Source organism: Hylobates moloch, unplaced genomic scaffold (genome assembly GCF_009828535.3).
Source record: "Hylobates moloch isolate HMO894 unplaced genomic scaffold, HMol_V3 SCAFFOLD_14, whole genome shotgun sequence".
NCBI lineage: Eukaryota > Metazoa > Chordata > Mammalia > Primates > Hylobatidae > Hylobates > Hylobates moloch.
This window is the reverse complement of record NW_026652289.1, coordinates 46,316,980-46,330,769: the sequence shown is the minus strand read 5'-3', so window position 1 is coordinate 46,330,769 and position 13,790 is coordinate 46,316,980. Positions and strand designations below refer to the sequence as shown.

The 13,790-nt window shown below is 41.1% G+C and overlaps 1 protein-coding gene and 1 non-coding gene across 3 annotated transcripts in view; one reads left to right on the top strand and one right to left on the bottom strand.

Annotated features, from left to right (window-relative positions):
• ADAMTSL3 (ADAMTS like 3) overlaps positions 1 to 13,790 on the bottom strand; it is a 392,111-nt gene that overhangs the window by 217,960 nt on the left and 160,361 nt on the right. For both annotated transcript variants that reach the window (XM_032174471.2, XM_032174470.2), the window contains exon 5: positions 9,381 to 9,617. In XM_032174471.2, the coding sequence (XP_032030362.1) occupies positions 9,381 to 9,617 (237 nt within the window). The remainder of the gene's footprint in view (positions 1 to 9,380; positions 9,618 to 13,790) is intronic.
• On the top strand, positions 6,449 to 6,555 carry LOC116482859 (U6 spliceosomal RNA). Its single transcript, XR_004252107.1, has one exon. It is a non-coding gene; the product is annotated as a U6 spliceosomal RNA (small nuclear RNA).

Below are 13,790 nucleotides of genomic sequence, written 5' to 3'. Positions count from 1 at the left end.
CATCAAACAATATCTCACCTTCCTGTCCATTCCCATACCAAACTGATCAGTGGCCCATATTTCCCCCTTCCTACCTGCCTCAAGGGAAAAGGTGTCCCTCCTCCTTGTCCACGAGCAATCTGTCTCCTTTCTTCTGTTATCAGCTCCTTTGAAGAGCCCAGGAACTTCACTGCATTCGTTGTATATTTCTACCTCTCAGTCAATACTCTACTCACCCACCTGCCTGGCAACATATATCCTTGCTCATTCACAGATTTACCCTGAAGTTATTGAAGCTTAAGTTAAGAGTAGTTAAGAGTCAACCACTCTCTCCTTTTCCCTCTGTCTTGCCCACCTGCTGTTCCCAGTCTGGGCTCCCACAAATGCTTAGAGTTGCGGGGAATTGAAGTATTTGAGGTGAGGAGGGGAAGCTGGGCTGCAACTGGGAAGGATTTCTACATAAGAATCTACCATAAATTAGCCAGTGGTCCCAGCTACTCGAGAGGTTGAGATGGGAGGATCACTTGAGCCCAGGAGGTCAAGGCTGCAATGAGCCATGATAGCACCACTGCACTCCAGACTGGGTGAGAGAGACTTTGTCTCAAAAATTAATAAATAAAGAGGGCCCTTCTAATTATATACGCTTCAGGTACCCTAAAAACTGCATCTGCTCCAGTGCTTTTCCAAGTATCTCTGATCTTGAAGACATTCTTCCTGGACCTGACATCCCCTCTGGCTGTAGTTGAATCTTTCCCTCTATTCTTCTGATTCATACTTTTTGAAAGGTGGGTTTATGCTCATCATCCCTACTCATTTCAGCCTATTCATTCCTTACCATGTGCAGTGGGTTGAATTGTGCGCTCCCCCCAAAAAAAGACATGGCACCCAGATCCTGTGAATGTGACCACATGTGGAAAAATATCTTTGCAAATGTAATTAAAAATGTAGAGATGAAATAATATGAAGGTGTCCTTATGAAAGGAGGGGAAAACATAGAGATAGATAAGAGGAGGTAAGGTGCAGATGAAGGCAGAGATTAGAGTGATGCTTCCACAAGCAAGGAACACCAAAAATTATTGGCACAAAAATCTGTCCCCTTTGTTTCTGCCTATCAACTCTTTTGATTAGCCCAAACTTTACTTCATTAGTTGCATATTTCTACGTCTAAATCAATACTCCACCCACCCACCCACTTGGCAACATATATTCTTGTTCATTCGTGGATTTACCAGAAAGTTAATGAAGCTTAAGTTTTAAAGTCACCCACCCTCCTCTTTTCCCTCCATCCTGCCCACCTGCTGCTCCCAGTCTGGGCTCCTGCAAATGGGCTCTTTCTAAAGACAAGCCCAAATTCCAGCACCAGAAGCTGGAAGAGAGGCAAGGAATGGATTCTCCCTCAGAGCCTCCAGCCAAGAACCAACCCTGCTGATACCCTGATTTTAAACTTCTGGCCTCTAGAAGTGTGAGAGAATAAACTTCTGTTGTTTTAAGCCACCAAATTTGTGGTAATTTGTCACAGCTGCCACAGGAAACTAATGCATCCTGCATCCCCTGCCAGCGCCTAGTCCAACACCAGCATTGAGGCTGTGCCAGCTGTTGCCAGTGATCTTTAGTCAAAATGAAGTGGGTGGATTTCAGTTCTTACTGCTCTTGACTTCTCTGAAGTATGTGCCACTGCTAACCTGCCTTCTTAAATGCTCACCCACTCTTATCTTCTGTTTTTCATGGTCTCGCTACTATATAGAAAGCTATTCTGTTCAGTCCCCATCAGGGGCACCTCTCCCTGTGCTTGTTCCTTCAATTATGGGCACCAGGAATCTATACTTGAGAGTACAACCTGTCCTTCTTACTCAGTCCCCAATGACATTAGATCATTAGATTTAACCACGTGACAGCCCCAGATCTATATTTCTAGTCTAGATTTCTCTCCTAAGCTCTAAATTCATATATCAACTTAGATATTCACAGGCACACCCAACTCATCACCTTTGCCCCATGCCCCTGGTTCTCACCCAATATTTTGTCTTGATGAATGGTCTCATTATCTATCTACTTAATCATGATATCAGAAATCTAAATATCATTCTCTCACTCCCCACATCCAACCAAATATTCAGCCGTAAAAGATATGTGTCCCCTCCACCCCAAATCAACAGAATATACATTCTTCTCAGCACCATATCGCACTTATTCCAAAACTGACCACATAGTTGGAAGTAAAGCACTCCTCAGCAAATGTAAAAGAATAGAAATTATAACAAACTGCCTCTCAGACCACAGTGCAATCAAACTAGAACTCAAGATTAAGAAACTCACTCAAAACCGCTCAACTACATGGAAACTGAACAACCTGCTCCTGAATGACTACTGGGTACATGACGAAATGCAGGCAGAAATAAAGATGTTCTTTGAAACCAATAAGAAGACACAACATACCAGAATCTCTGGGACACATTTAAAGCAGTGTGTAGAGGGAAATTTATAGCACTAAATGCCCACAAGAGAAAACAGGAAAGATCTAAAATTGACACCCTAACATCACAATTAAAAGAACTAGAGAAGCAAGAGCAAACACATTCAAAAGCTAGCAGAAGGCAAGAAATAACTAAAATCAGAGCAGAACTGAAGGAGAGAGAGACACAAAAAACCCTTCAAAAAATCAATGAATCCAGGAGCTGGTTTTTTGAAAAGATCAACAAAATTGATAGACTGCTAGCAAGACTAATAAAGAAGAAAAGAGAGAAGAATCAAATAGACGCAATAAAAAATGACAAAGGGGATATCACCACAGATCCCACAGAAATACAAACTACCATCAGAGAATACTATAAACACCTCTATGCAAATAAACTAGAAAATCTAGAAGAAATGGATAAATTCCTGGACACATACACCCTCCCAAGACTAAACCAGAAAAAAGTTGAATCCCTGAATAGACCAATAACAGGCTCTGAAATTGAGGCAATAATTAATAGTCTACCAACTAAAAACAGTCCAGGACCAGACGGATTCACAGCTGAATTCTACCAGAGGTACAAGGAGGAGCTGGTAACATTCCTTCTGAAACTATTCCAGTCAACAGAAAAAGAGGGAATCCTCCCTAATTCATTTTATGAGGCCAGCATCATCCTGATACCAAAGCCGGGCAGAGACACAACCAAAAAAGAGAATTTTAGACCAATATCCCTGATGAACATTGATGCAAAAATCCTCAATAAAATACTGGCTAACCGAATCCAGGAGCACATCAAAAAGCTTATCCACCATGATCAAGTGGGCTTCATCCCTGGGATGCAAGGCTGGTTCAACATATGCAAAACAATAAACGTAATCCAGCATATAAACAGAACCAAAGACAAAAACCACACGTTTATCTCAATAGATGCAGAAAAGGCCTTTGACAAAATTCAACAACCCTTCATGCTAAAAACTCTCAATAGATTAGGTATTGATGAAACGTATCTCAAAATAATAAGAGCTATCTACGACAAACCCACAGCCAATATCATACTGAATGGGCAAAAACTGGAAGCATTCCCTTTGAAAACTGGCACAAGACAGGGATGCCCTCTCTCACCACTCCTATTCAACATAGTGTTGGAAGTTCTGGCCAGGGCGATCAGGCAGGAGAAGGAAATAAAGGGTATTCAATTAGGAGAAGAGGAAGTCAAATTGTCCCTGTTTGCAGATGACATGACTGTATATTTAGAAAACCCCATCGTCTCAGCCCAAAATCTCCTTAAGCCAATAAGCAACTTCAGCAAAGTCTCAGGATACAAAATCAATGTGCAAAAATCACAAGCATTCTTATACACCAATAACAGACTAACAGAGAGCCAAATCATGAGTGAACTCCCATTCACAATTGCTTCAAAGAGAATAAAATACCTAGGAATCCAACTTACAAGGGAGGTGAAGGACCTCTTCAAGAAGAACTACAAACTACTGCTCAATGAAATAAAAGAGGACACAACAAATGGAAGAACATTCTATGCTCATGGGTAGGAAGAATCAATATCATGAAAATGGCCATACTGCCCAAGGTAATTTATAGATTCAATGCCATCCCCATCAAGCTACCAATGACTTTCTTCACAGAATTGGAAAAACTACTTTCAAGTTCATGTGGAACCAAAAAAGAGCCTGCATTGCCAAGACAATCCTAACCCAAAAGAACAAAGCTGGAGGCATCACGCTACCTGACTTCGAACTATACTACAAGGCTACAGTAACCAAAGCAGCATGGTACTGGTACCAAAACACAGATATTGACCAATGGAACAGAACAGAGCCCTCAGAAATAATGCTGCATATCTACAACCATCTGATTTTTGACAAACCTGACAAAAACAAGCAATGGGGAAAGGATTCCCTATTTAATAAATGGTGCTGGGAAAACTGGCTAGCCATATGTAGAAAGCTGAAACTGGATCCCTTCCTTACACCTTAGACAAAAATTAATTCAAGATGGATTAAAGACTTAAATGTTAGACCTAAAACCATAAAAACCCTAGAAGAAAACCTAGGCAATACCATTCAGGACATAGGCATGGGCAAGGACTTCATGTCTAAAACACCAAAAGCAATGGCAACAAAAGCCAAAATTGACAAACGGGATCTAATTAAACTAAAGAGCTTCTGCACAGCAAAAGAAACTACCATCAGAGTGAACAGGCAACCTACAAAATGGGAGAAAATTTTTGCAACCTACTCATCTGACAAAGGGCTAATATCCAGAATCTACAATGAACTCAAATAAATTTACAAGAAAAAAACAAACAACCCCATCAAAAAGTGGGCGAAGGACATGAACAGACACTTCTCAAAAGAAGACATTTATGCAGCCAAAAAACACATGCAAAAATGCTCATTATCACTGGCCATCAGAGAAATGCAAATCAAAACCACAATGAGATACCATCTCACACCAGTTAGAATGGCCATCATTCAAAAGTCAGGAAACAACAGGTGCTGGAGAGGATGTGGAGAAATAGGAACACTTTTACACTGTTGGTGGGACTGTAAACTAGTTCGACCATTGTGGAAGTCAGTGTGGCGATTCCTCAAGGATCCAGAACTAGAAATACCATTTGACCCAGCCATCCCATTACTGGGTATATACCCAAAGGATTATAAATCATGCTGCTATAAAGACACATGCACACATATATTTACTGCCACACTATTCACAATAGCAAAGACTTGGAACCAACCCAAATGTCCAACAATGATAGACTGGATTAAGAAAATGTGGCACATATACACCATGGAATACTATGCAGCCATAAAAAAGCATGAGTTCATGTCCTTTGTAGGGACATGGATGAAGCTGGAAACCATCATTCTCAGCAAAGTATTGCAAGGACAAAAAACCAAACACTGCATGTTCTCACTCATAGGTGGGAATTGAACAGTGAGAACACAAGGACACAGGAAGGGGAACATCACACACCAGGGCCTGTTGTGGGGTTGGGGGAGGGGGGAGCGATAGCATTAGGAGATATACCTAATGTAAATGACGAGTTAATGGGTGCAGCATGCCAACACGGCGCATATATACATATGTAACAAACCTGCATACTGTGCACATGTAGCCTCATCTCCTAGCACTATTCCATGGGTATTCTCACCTCAACTCTACAGAATGCACTCCTGGACCCTTAAACACATCTGCACTCGCTGTTATATTCCTGTCTCTTCTGCTTGTCATTCTCTTCCTCACCTTGGTTTATCTAACTTTTACTCAACTTTTCAAAACCTCAGTGTCCAAACATTACCTTATCCAGAGAGCACTCCATAAGGCCAGACTAAATTTCTTTTATTTATTTATATTTTTAATTTTTAGAAACAGGGTCTCGCCCTATCATAGGCTGGAGTACAGTGGTACAATCATAGTTCAGTGCAGCCTCAACCACCTGGACTCAAGTGAATCTCTTGCCTCAGGTTCCTGAGTAGCAAGTAGCTAGGACCATAGGCTTGCACCAACACACCCAGCTAATTTTTAAAAAGTTTTTATAGAAACGAGGTTTCCCCATGTTGCCCAGGCTGGTCTCGAACTGCTAGGCTTAAGGAATCCTCCTGTCTTGGCCTCCCAAAGTGTTGTGATTATAGGCAGAAGCCAATGTGCCCAACCTAAATTGCTTTTAATAACAATTCATTTTAATTACAAAAGCAATGCATGATCATTGTCAGGAACTTTGAAAACAAAAGCATAATCCCACTGAGAAGGATTACTATTATCATTTGGTCAAAGAGCCCAAAACTTAACTGATGGCAATAAAGGGGAACAATAGACGGTTTATAAAATGGAAGAATTGCATGGTAAGCTTTGACTTTTTGTCGGAAGTCTACTTTTGGTTGCCATAAGTAGAAAGCAACCAAAGTGTCCTTCAGTAGGTGAATGGATAAATAAACTGTGGTACATCCAGACAATGGAATATTATTCAGTGTTAAAAGGAAATGAGCTATTGTGCTCGCTTTGGCAGCACATATACTAAAATTGGAATGATACAGAGATGATTAGCACGGCTCCTGTGCCAAGATGACAAGCAAATTTGTGAAACATTCCATTAATTTAATTTTTTATCTTACATTTTTTAAATTTAAAAAAAAGGAAATGAGCTATCAAGCCATGAAAAGACACTGAGGAAACTTAAATGTATAATATATTACTACATGAAAGAAGCCAATCTGAAAAGGCTACATACTATATGATTCCAACTCTATGACATTCCAGAAAAGGCAAAACTATGGAGACAGTAAAAAGATCCACGGTTCCCAGGGGTTAGCGAGGAGAGAGGGATGAAAGAGCAAAGCATAGAGGATTTTTAGGTCAGTGAAACTACTCTGCATTATACTATAATAGAGGATACATGTCATTATACATTTGTCCAAACTCATAGAATTTACAACACCAAGAGTGAGCCCTAATGTAAACTATGAACTTTGGGTGATTATGATGTGTCAATGTAGGTTCATCGACTGTAATAACTGTATCACTTTAGTGGGGAATGTTGATAGTAGGGGAGGCTGTGCATTTAAGGAAGCCAGGCGGAGCGGGGGGTCCCATGGGAAAAATTCCACCTTCCACTAAATTTTACTGTGAATCTAAAATTGCTCTAAAAAATGGAGTCAGGCCAGGTATGGTGGCTCATGCCTGTAATGCCAGTATTTTGGGAGGCTCAAGGCCAGCCTGAGCAACATAGCGAGACCCCCATCTCTACAAAAATCAAACAAAAAACTGGCTGAGCATGATGGTACATGCCTGCAGTCCCAGCTATGTGGGAGGCTGAGGCAGGAGGATCGCTTGAGCCCAGGAAGATGAGTCTGCAATGAGGCATGATCATGTTGCTGTATTCCAGCCTGGGTGACAGATGATTAAAAAAAAAAAAAAAGAAGAAGAAGAAGAAAGAAGAAGAAGGAGGAGGAGAAGGAGAAGAAGGAGTTGGAGGAGAAGGAGGAGAAGGAGGAGGAGGAGGAGAAGAAGAAGGAGGAGGAGAGGAGGAGGAGGAGGAGGAGAAGAAGGAGAAGAGAAGAAGGAGAAGAAGGAGAAGGAGAAGGAGAAGAAGAAGAAGAAGAAGAAGAAGAAGAAGAAGAAGAAGAAGAAGAAGAAGAAGAAGAAGAAGAGGAAGAAGAAGAAAAAGAAGAAGAAGAAAGAAATTGAGCCTGTTTTAAAAGGGCAGGGAGGTGGATAGTGTAGGAAGAGCCTAAAGGAGACAGACAAGAATCTTCAATTTCATCACTAATGCAAGGACAAGCCATTGAAGGGCTTTGGGGAATGCAAGAATGACAAGCTCTGAATTACCTTTTAACACAATCACTTTGGCTGCTGTATGAAGAACAGACTGGAGGGAATCATGGTGGGAGCTGGGAGAACAGAACAGAAAGCTGTTAATGCAGTTTAGATTAGCTAATAAGGACTTAGGCTACAAGAAAGGCAGTAAAGATGGAAAGACATGCTACATTAAAAGTAATCTTTGGAGGGAAAATTGACAGGATGTGGCAATGGATCAAATGTGTGGGTTGAAAGAAAAGCAAGAATGATGTCAAAGTTTTGGGATAAGCAACTAGAAGCCATTTTCTAGATAAAGGGATGAACAAAGTTGGAGCTAGTTTGAAAAGCAGGACGAAGGTTCACCTTTGAGCACTTTAAGTCTGAAGCTCCTGGTAGTGCCCCACACTTAGTAGATGGTCAGGTTGCTCGTCTGCTGTTGTTACTACTGTTTTTGTTATGAGCAGAATAGGGTAGGTGAAATACTAGACACATTCATTATTTTTTAAAAATGTTTTTCAGAAGTCAAAAGAATAGATACAGAATCCTATAATTTCCCTGCCATCCCTGTCTCACAACCTGTCATAGTGTCTTTTTAATTTTTTTTCTTTTTGAGACAGTCTCGCTCTGTCACCCAGGCTGGAGTGCAGTGGCGTGATCTTGGCTCACTGCAACCTCCATCTCCTGGGTTCAAGTGATTCTCCTGTCTCAGCCTCCCTAGTAGCTGGAATTAAAGGCACACACCATCACACCCAGCTAATTTTTGTATTTTTAGTGGAGATGGGGTTTCACCATGTTGCCAGGCTGGTCTTGATCTCCTGACCTCAAGTGATCCACCCACCTTGGCCTCCCAAGGTGCTGGGATTACAGGGTGAGCCACCATACCCAGCCTAAAGTGTCTTGAATCCTTACACTCATTAAAAGCCACTGGGGTTTATGTCTCAGTCACATTTGTCACAGATCTGCAGAGACAACTCTGAAAAATCTGCTGGAATGCATTCATGGCAGTAAATAAATCATTGTGCCCAAAGATCCAAAACAATGAATTAATTTTAATAAGAAAGCTTAATTTAATAAGAGACTCTCCAGTATTACTCTTCCAAAACAGTGGTTCTCAAAGTGTATTCCTCAGACCGGCAGCTTCAGTATCTCCAGGGAACTTGTTAGAAATGCAAATCTTTGGGCCCCATCCCTTTTACCTACTGAATCACAAACTCCGGGGGATGAGCCCAACACTCTGTTATCACAAGCCCTCCAGGTGACTCTGATGCTTGTTCAAGTTAGAGAATCACTAATCTATGGCTGGGCACGGTGGCTCATGCCTGTAATCCCAGTACTTTGAGAGGCTGAGGCAGGCGAATCACCTGAGGTCAGGAGTTTGAGATCGGCCTGGCCAACATGATGAAACCTCATCTGTACTAAAAACACAAAATTGGGATACAAATACAATTTGTATTTGTATTTGGTGTACAAAAATACAAAACTGGGATTATAGGTGTAAGCCACCGTACCTGGCCAATAGCAATATTTTCATCTGCATGAACAAAAATACAGAAGAAAAGGGTTCTGTTTATTGACAGTAGGCGTGGCACATCCCCGAAGCAGGGACTTGGGAGGCAAGTGTGCTTACCTGACAGATGCCACTGATACACATGTCCAAGGAGTCCGTGTTGCAACGAGTTCCATCCAGTACCTTAGGTGCCAGCTCCACCACCAAATTTTGTCCTCGTGCATGACACTTGAGTGCACACAGGGCAGCAGGATCATTATATCGTGGAAGCCATTCATAATAACGCCCCTGATACTGGACATCATTGTAGGCTGAGCACTGCTGGGCTCTGAAATCTTCTGCATCTGGAGGGCAGTCCTGGGGGCAGAGGGAAAAGGCCACATGCACATCACCCAGTGAGAGAAGCCAACAGAAGATGAAATAAGTTCACCAGAATCTCAGGAGACCACACCCCACTTGCCTCTCTCTGGGAGTCATCTAATTCCCTCTTTTTTTTTTTTTTTGATTCAAAGTTGAATGTATGCTATGAAATTCTACAGAGATCACTGCAATAATTATTTATCCAGGAGATTATCTCATTATTCTGATCACTCACCCACCCAGGTAGTTTTTTCCAGATAATTAGAGCTTACAAGACTTAGATGCCAAACCTTGCCCTATTTTAACCATCTTGAATACAAACTTTCAAATGCATTATCTAATCTCCTTCCTTTTAAAACAAGGGAAACCAAATGCTTTTAATTTTTCCAGGTGATTCAAGGATTCAAGGTCTTCATCAAAATTTAATTGTTATCCATGCCTTCAGGAGCCATTTCAGTGTGAAGGATTATTAGCCCAAAACTGCTGTGCTCTGTGAGCACTTGGGGTTCTTTGTCATTGTTTTTTTTGTTTGTTTTTGTTTGTTTGTTTTTGTTTGTTTGTTTGTTTTTGAGACGGAGTGTCGCTCTGTCGCCAGGCTGGAGTGCAGTGGCTCGGCTCACTGCAACCTCCGCCGCCTGGGTTCAAGCGATTCTCCTGCCTCAGCCCCCCTGAGTAGCTGGGACTACAGGCCCACACCACCACGCCCAGCTGATTTTTGTGTTTTTAGTAGAGACGGGGTTTCACCACGTTGGCTGGATGGTCTGGCTCTCCGACCTCATGATCCACCTGTGTCGGCCTCCCAAAGTGCTGGGATTAAAGGCATGAGCCACCGTGCCCAGCCTGTCATTGTTTTTAATTCATCTGTCTTTCCTCCCCTGTCAGGCTCCCTCCCATATCTTCACTGGTACCAAGCACCTGCCTTCAACTGGCTGTAGGATGGATGGCAGAAAACAGCTTGTTCAAATTCTGTCTACAACAAAAGCAAATAAATTCTAAGTAAATGCCTTCAGTTGCTCTCATAATAAAAAGCGTTTGTACAAATATTGATGACTCATTGGTCTTTTTACTAAATTACTGATTCCGCCCACCAGATATTTCCAAAGCAAGATACTAGTTGAGAAAAGTATTACTTTACTCATCAAAAATCTACTTTTGATATGCAAACTTCATAATTAAAGAAAACAGATACAAAAAAGCAATATAGCCGCCAGGCGCGGTGGCTCACGTCTGTAATCCCAGCACTATGGGTGGCTGAGGCGGGCGGATCACCTGAGGTCAGGAGTTCCAGACCAGCCTGGCCAAAATGGTGAAACCCCGTCTCTGTGAAAAATACAAGAATTAGCTGGGTGTGGTGGCACATGCCTGTAGTCCCAGCTATTCATGAGGCTGAGGCAGGAGAATTGCTTGAACCTAGGAGGTGGAGGCTGCAGTGAGCCAAGATTGTGCCACTGCACTCCAGCCTGAGTGACAGAGCGAGACTCTGTCGCAAAACACACACACACACACACACACACACACACACACACCATAAAGTATTTTTTTTTGTATTATGAAGGTAATAAATATTCATTCTAAAAACTTTGGAAAATAGTTTCTACTCAACAAAAGAATAAATAACATAGATCTTTTGTATCTAAATCTTCACGCAAATCTTGATTATTTACCAAGGACTTCTTTCTGGAAATAAAATTTCTGAGTCCAAGGTTATGCACATTTTATAGACTATTCAAAATATTGCAAAATTGCCCTCCATTATAATTTTCTAGTTTTTTTTCCAATCAGAAGTATAAAATATAACTTCATTGTTTTCATTTGCATTTTATTTTTGAAATAGAGTCTTGCTTTGTCACCTAGGCTGGACCTCCGAGGTTCAAGTGATTCTCCTGTCTCAGCCTCTCAAGTAGCTGGGATTATAGGTGCCCACCACCATGCCCAGCTAATTTTTTTTGTATTTTTAATAGAGGTGGGGTTTCACCATGTTGGCCAGGCTGGTCTCAAACTCCTGACCTCAAGTGATTCACCCACCTCAGCCTCCCAAAGTGTTGGGATTACAGGTGTGAGCCACTGTGCCCAGCTTGCATTTTCTTTTTATTGTTTAATATATTTTCATGTATATTCGCTTTTTGTATTAATTCTTCAAAAATTTCTTGTTTTATATCCTTTATCCATTGGCATTTTTGTCTTTTTATTATTTTCAGCAGATAAAACTATTAAACTTCATAGTGAAATTATCAACTCTTTGTCATTTCTGTTGGAAATATTTTCCCCATTTCATTTTGTTTTTGGTACTTTGTAAAGTCAAAAAGTTTTATATTTTCATGTAGTCAGCTCTATTAATACTTCCCCTTAAGGTTTCTTTCTCTATTAATGGGCTTAGAAATGCTTTCCCACTCTGCTCTGAGAACAGATAAATACTTAAATGTATTTTCCTAGTTCCTTTATAGATTAGCAGTCATATTTAACTATTTGTTATATTTGGAATTTATTTAGATGAATGGTTTAAGTTAGAAATCTAGCTTTATTTTTTTTCACAAATAGATATTGATAAATTATCAGCCAGGATTTTTAAATACGATTTGCCTCTTTTTGCTACTTGACTTTTGTATTTTATTGTTTATACTTTTGGCCTTTACACTTCCTTAAATCCTTTTTGGAAGTAAATAGGGAATAAATAGAATATAATTAACAAACATTCTTCTGAGATTAGTTGTATTATTTTGCAGTGAAACATTCCAAAATCCTATATTGCATCCACATTTTTGTTGTCTTAGCAAAATTAAACCAGGTTACACTCATAGAAGCAAGTCAAACTGAAGAAGACTAAAACTGGATGACTTTTTCTTTAGTCAGGGTCTTAGTCTGTCACCCAGGATGGAGCGCAGTGGCATGATCACAGCTCACTGCAGCCTCGACCTCCAGAGCTCAGGTGATCCTCCCACCTCAGCCTCCCAGGTAGCTGGGACTACAGGCATGCGCCACTACACCCAGCTAATTTTTGTAGAGACAGTTTTGCCATGTTGCCCACTCTGGTCTCAAACTCCTGGGCTCAGGCAATCTGCCTGCCTTGGCCTCCCAAAGTGCTGGGATTACAAGCACGAACCACTGTGCCAGGCCAGATGACTTTTCTCTGTTGAAATGAGGACTGTATTCTCCATCTGGCCATAGGAAGGATCATCAGTTACAAAATTACATCACCTCCTCTTCCTCCAGCCACAGCTAGTTTTCTCTATATCTCACTCTTTGAAACCAACCAAAGGAAAGTGTCTAAGAGAGCAGGATGCAAGCAACTTCTTTGCATTAGGCTCAATGGCAAGCATTCTCTAAGGACTGAATGTGCCCGCTAGCTAACTCTCGACTCCCTTAAATTCCATAAACCAATGAAGTTTCACAAAATTAACAAGTGTTAATTAGCGGAAGACACCTTAGGATGTCAGCCTCAGGGTGGCCAGATTTGTACATGTGACCAGCCCCCTTGGCCCCAGCTGACTATCCAGAGGCAAACATCTGGTCCATACCAGGTCAATCTTTCCCAGAAATTTGGAATTGCAACAAAAGAGCTGGAGCTAAGACAGCTAAGAACTCATATCAATCTGGGGTTGGACTGGCCATTTGTTTTATAAGATTCATGTTGAAGCAAAGCAAGCCAGTTTCCACAGCAAAGAAGAATGAATTCGGTAAGAAAGGAAGAGGAAAGACAGTAAACTATGCATTTAAATAGGAATAAGTAACCTGTGTTCCTTATTTTCTGATTTCTGGCTCCAGGCCCTCAAGGCCTTCTTATGCTTAAATTCCCTTAAAAACCCACATATCCATCCAGTGAATCTCCTTTATCCTGAGCTAATCTAAGTGGACTTCTGTTCTTAGCATATGATGCTATCTGATTAAGGCAGCCTGATATCCGGATCATGCTTTTTAGTTTCCCAGGGGTAATCACTGACATTCTCTTTTTACCACCACCCTTTGAAATAGGTAGGTCAGGATTATTACCCTCACTCTATAAATGGAGAAAACTGTGACCTAGAAAGTTTTTAGCCACTAGTCCAAAGACACACACTAGGATATGACAAAGCCAAGACTGATTCTCAAAGTAACAAGCACTCTATTATAGAATACTGCTTTCTAGTAAATGTGGGGGACACTGACTACTTACATTAAATGCTTTCATTCACT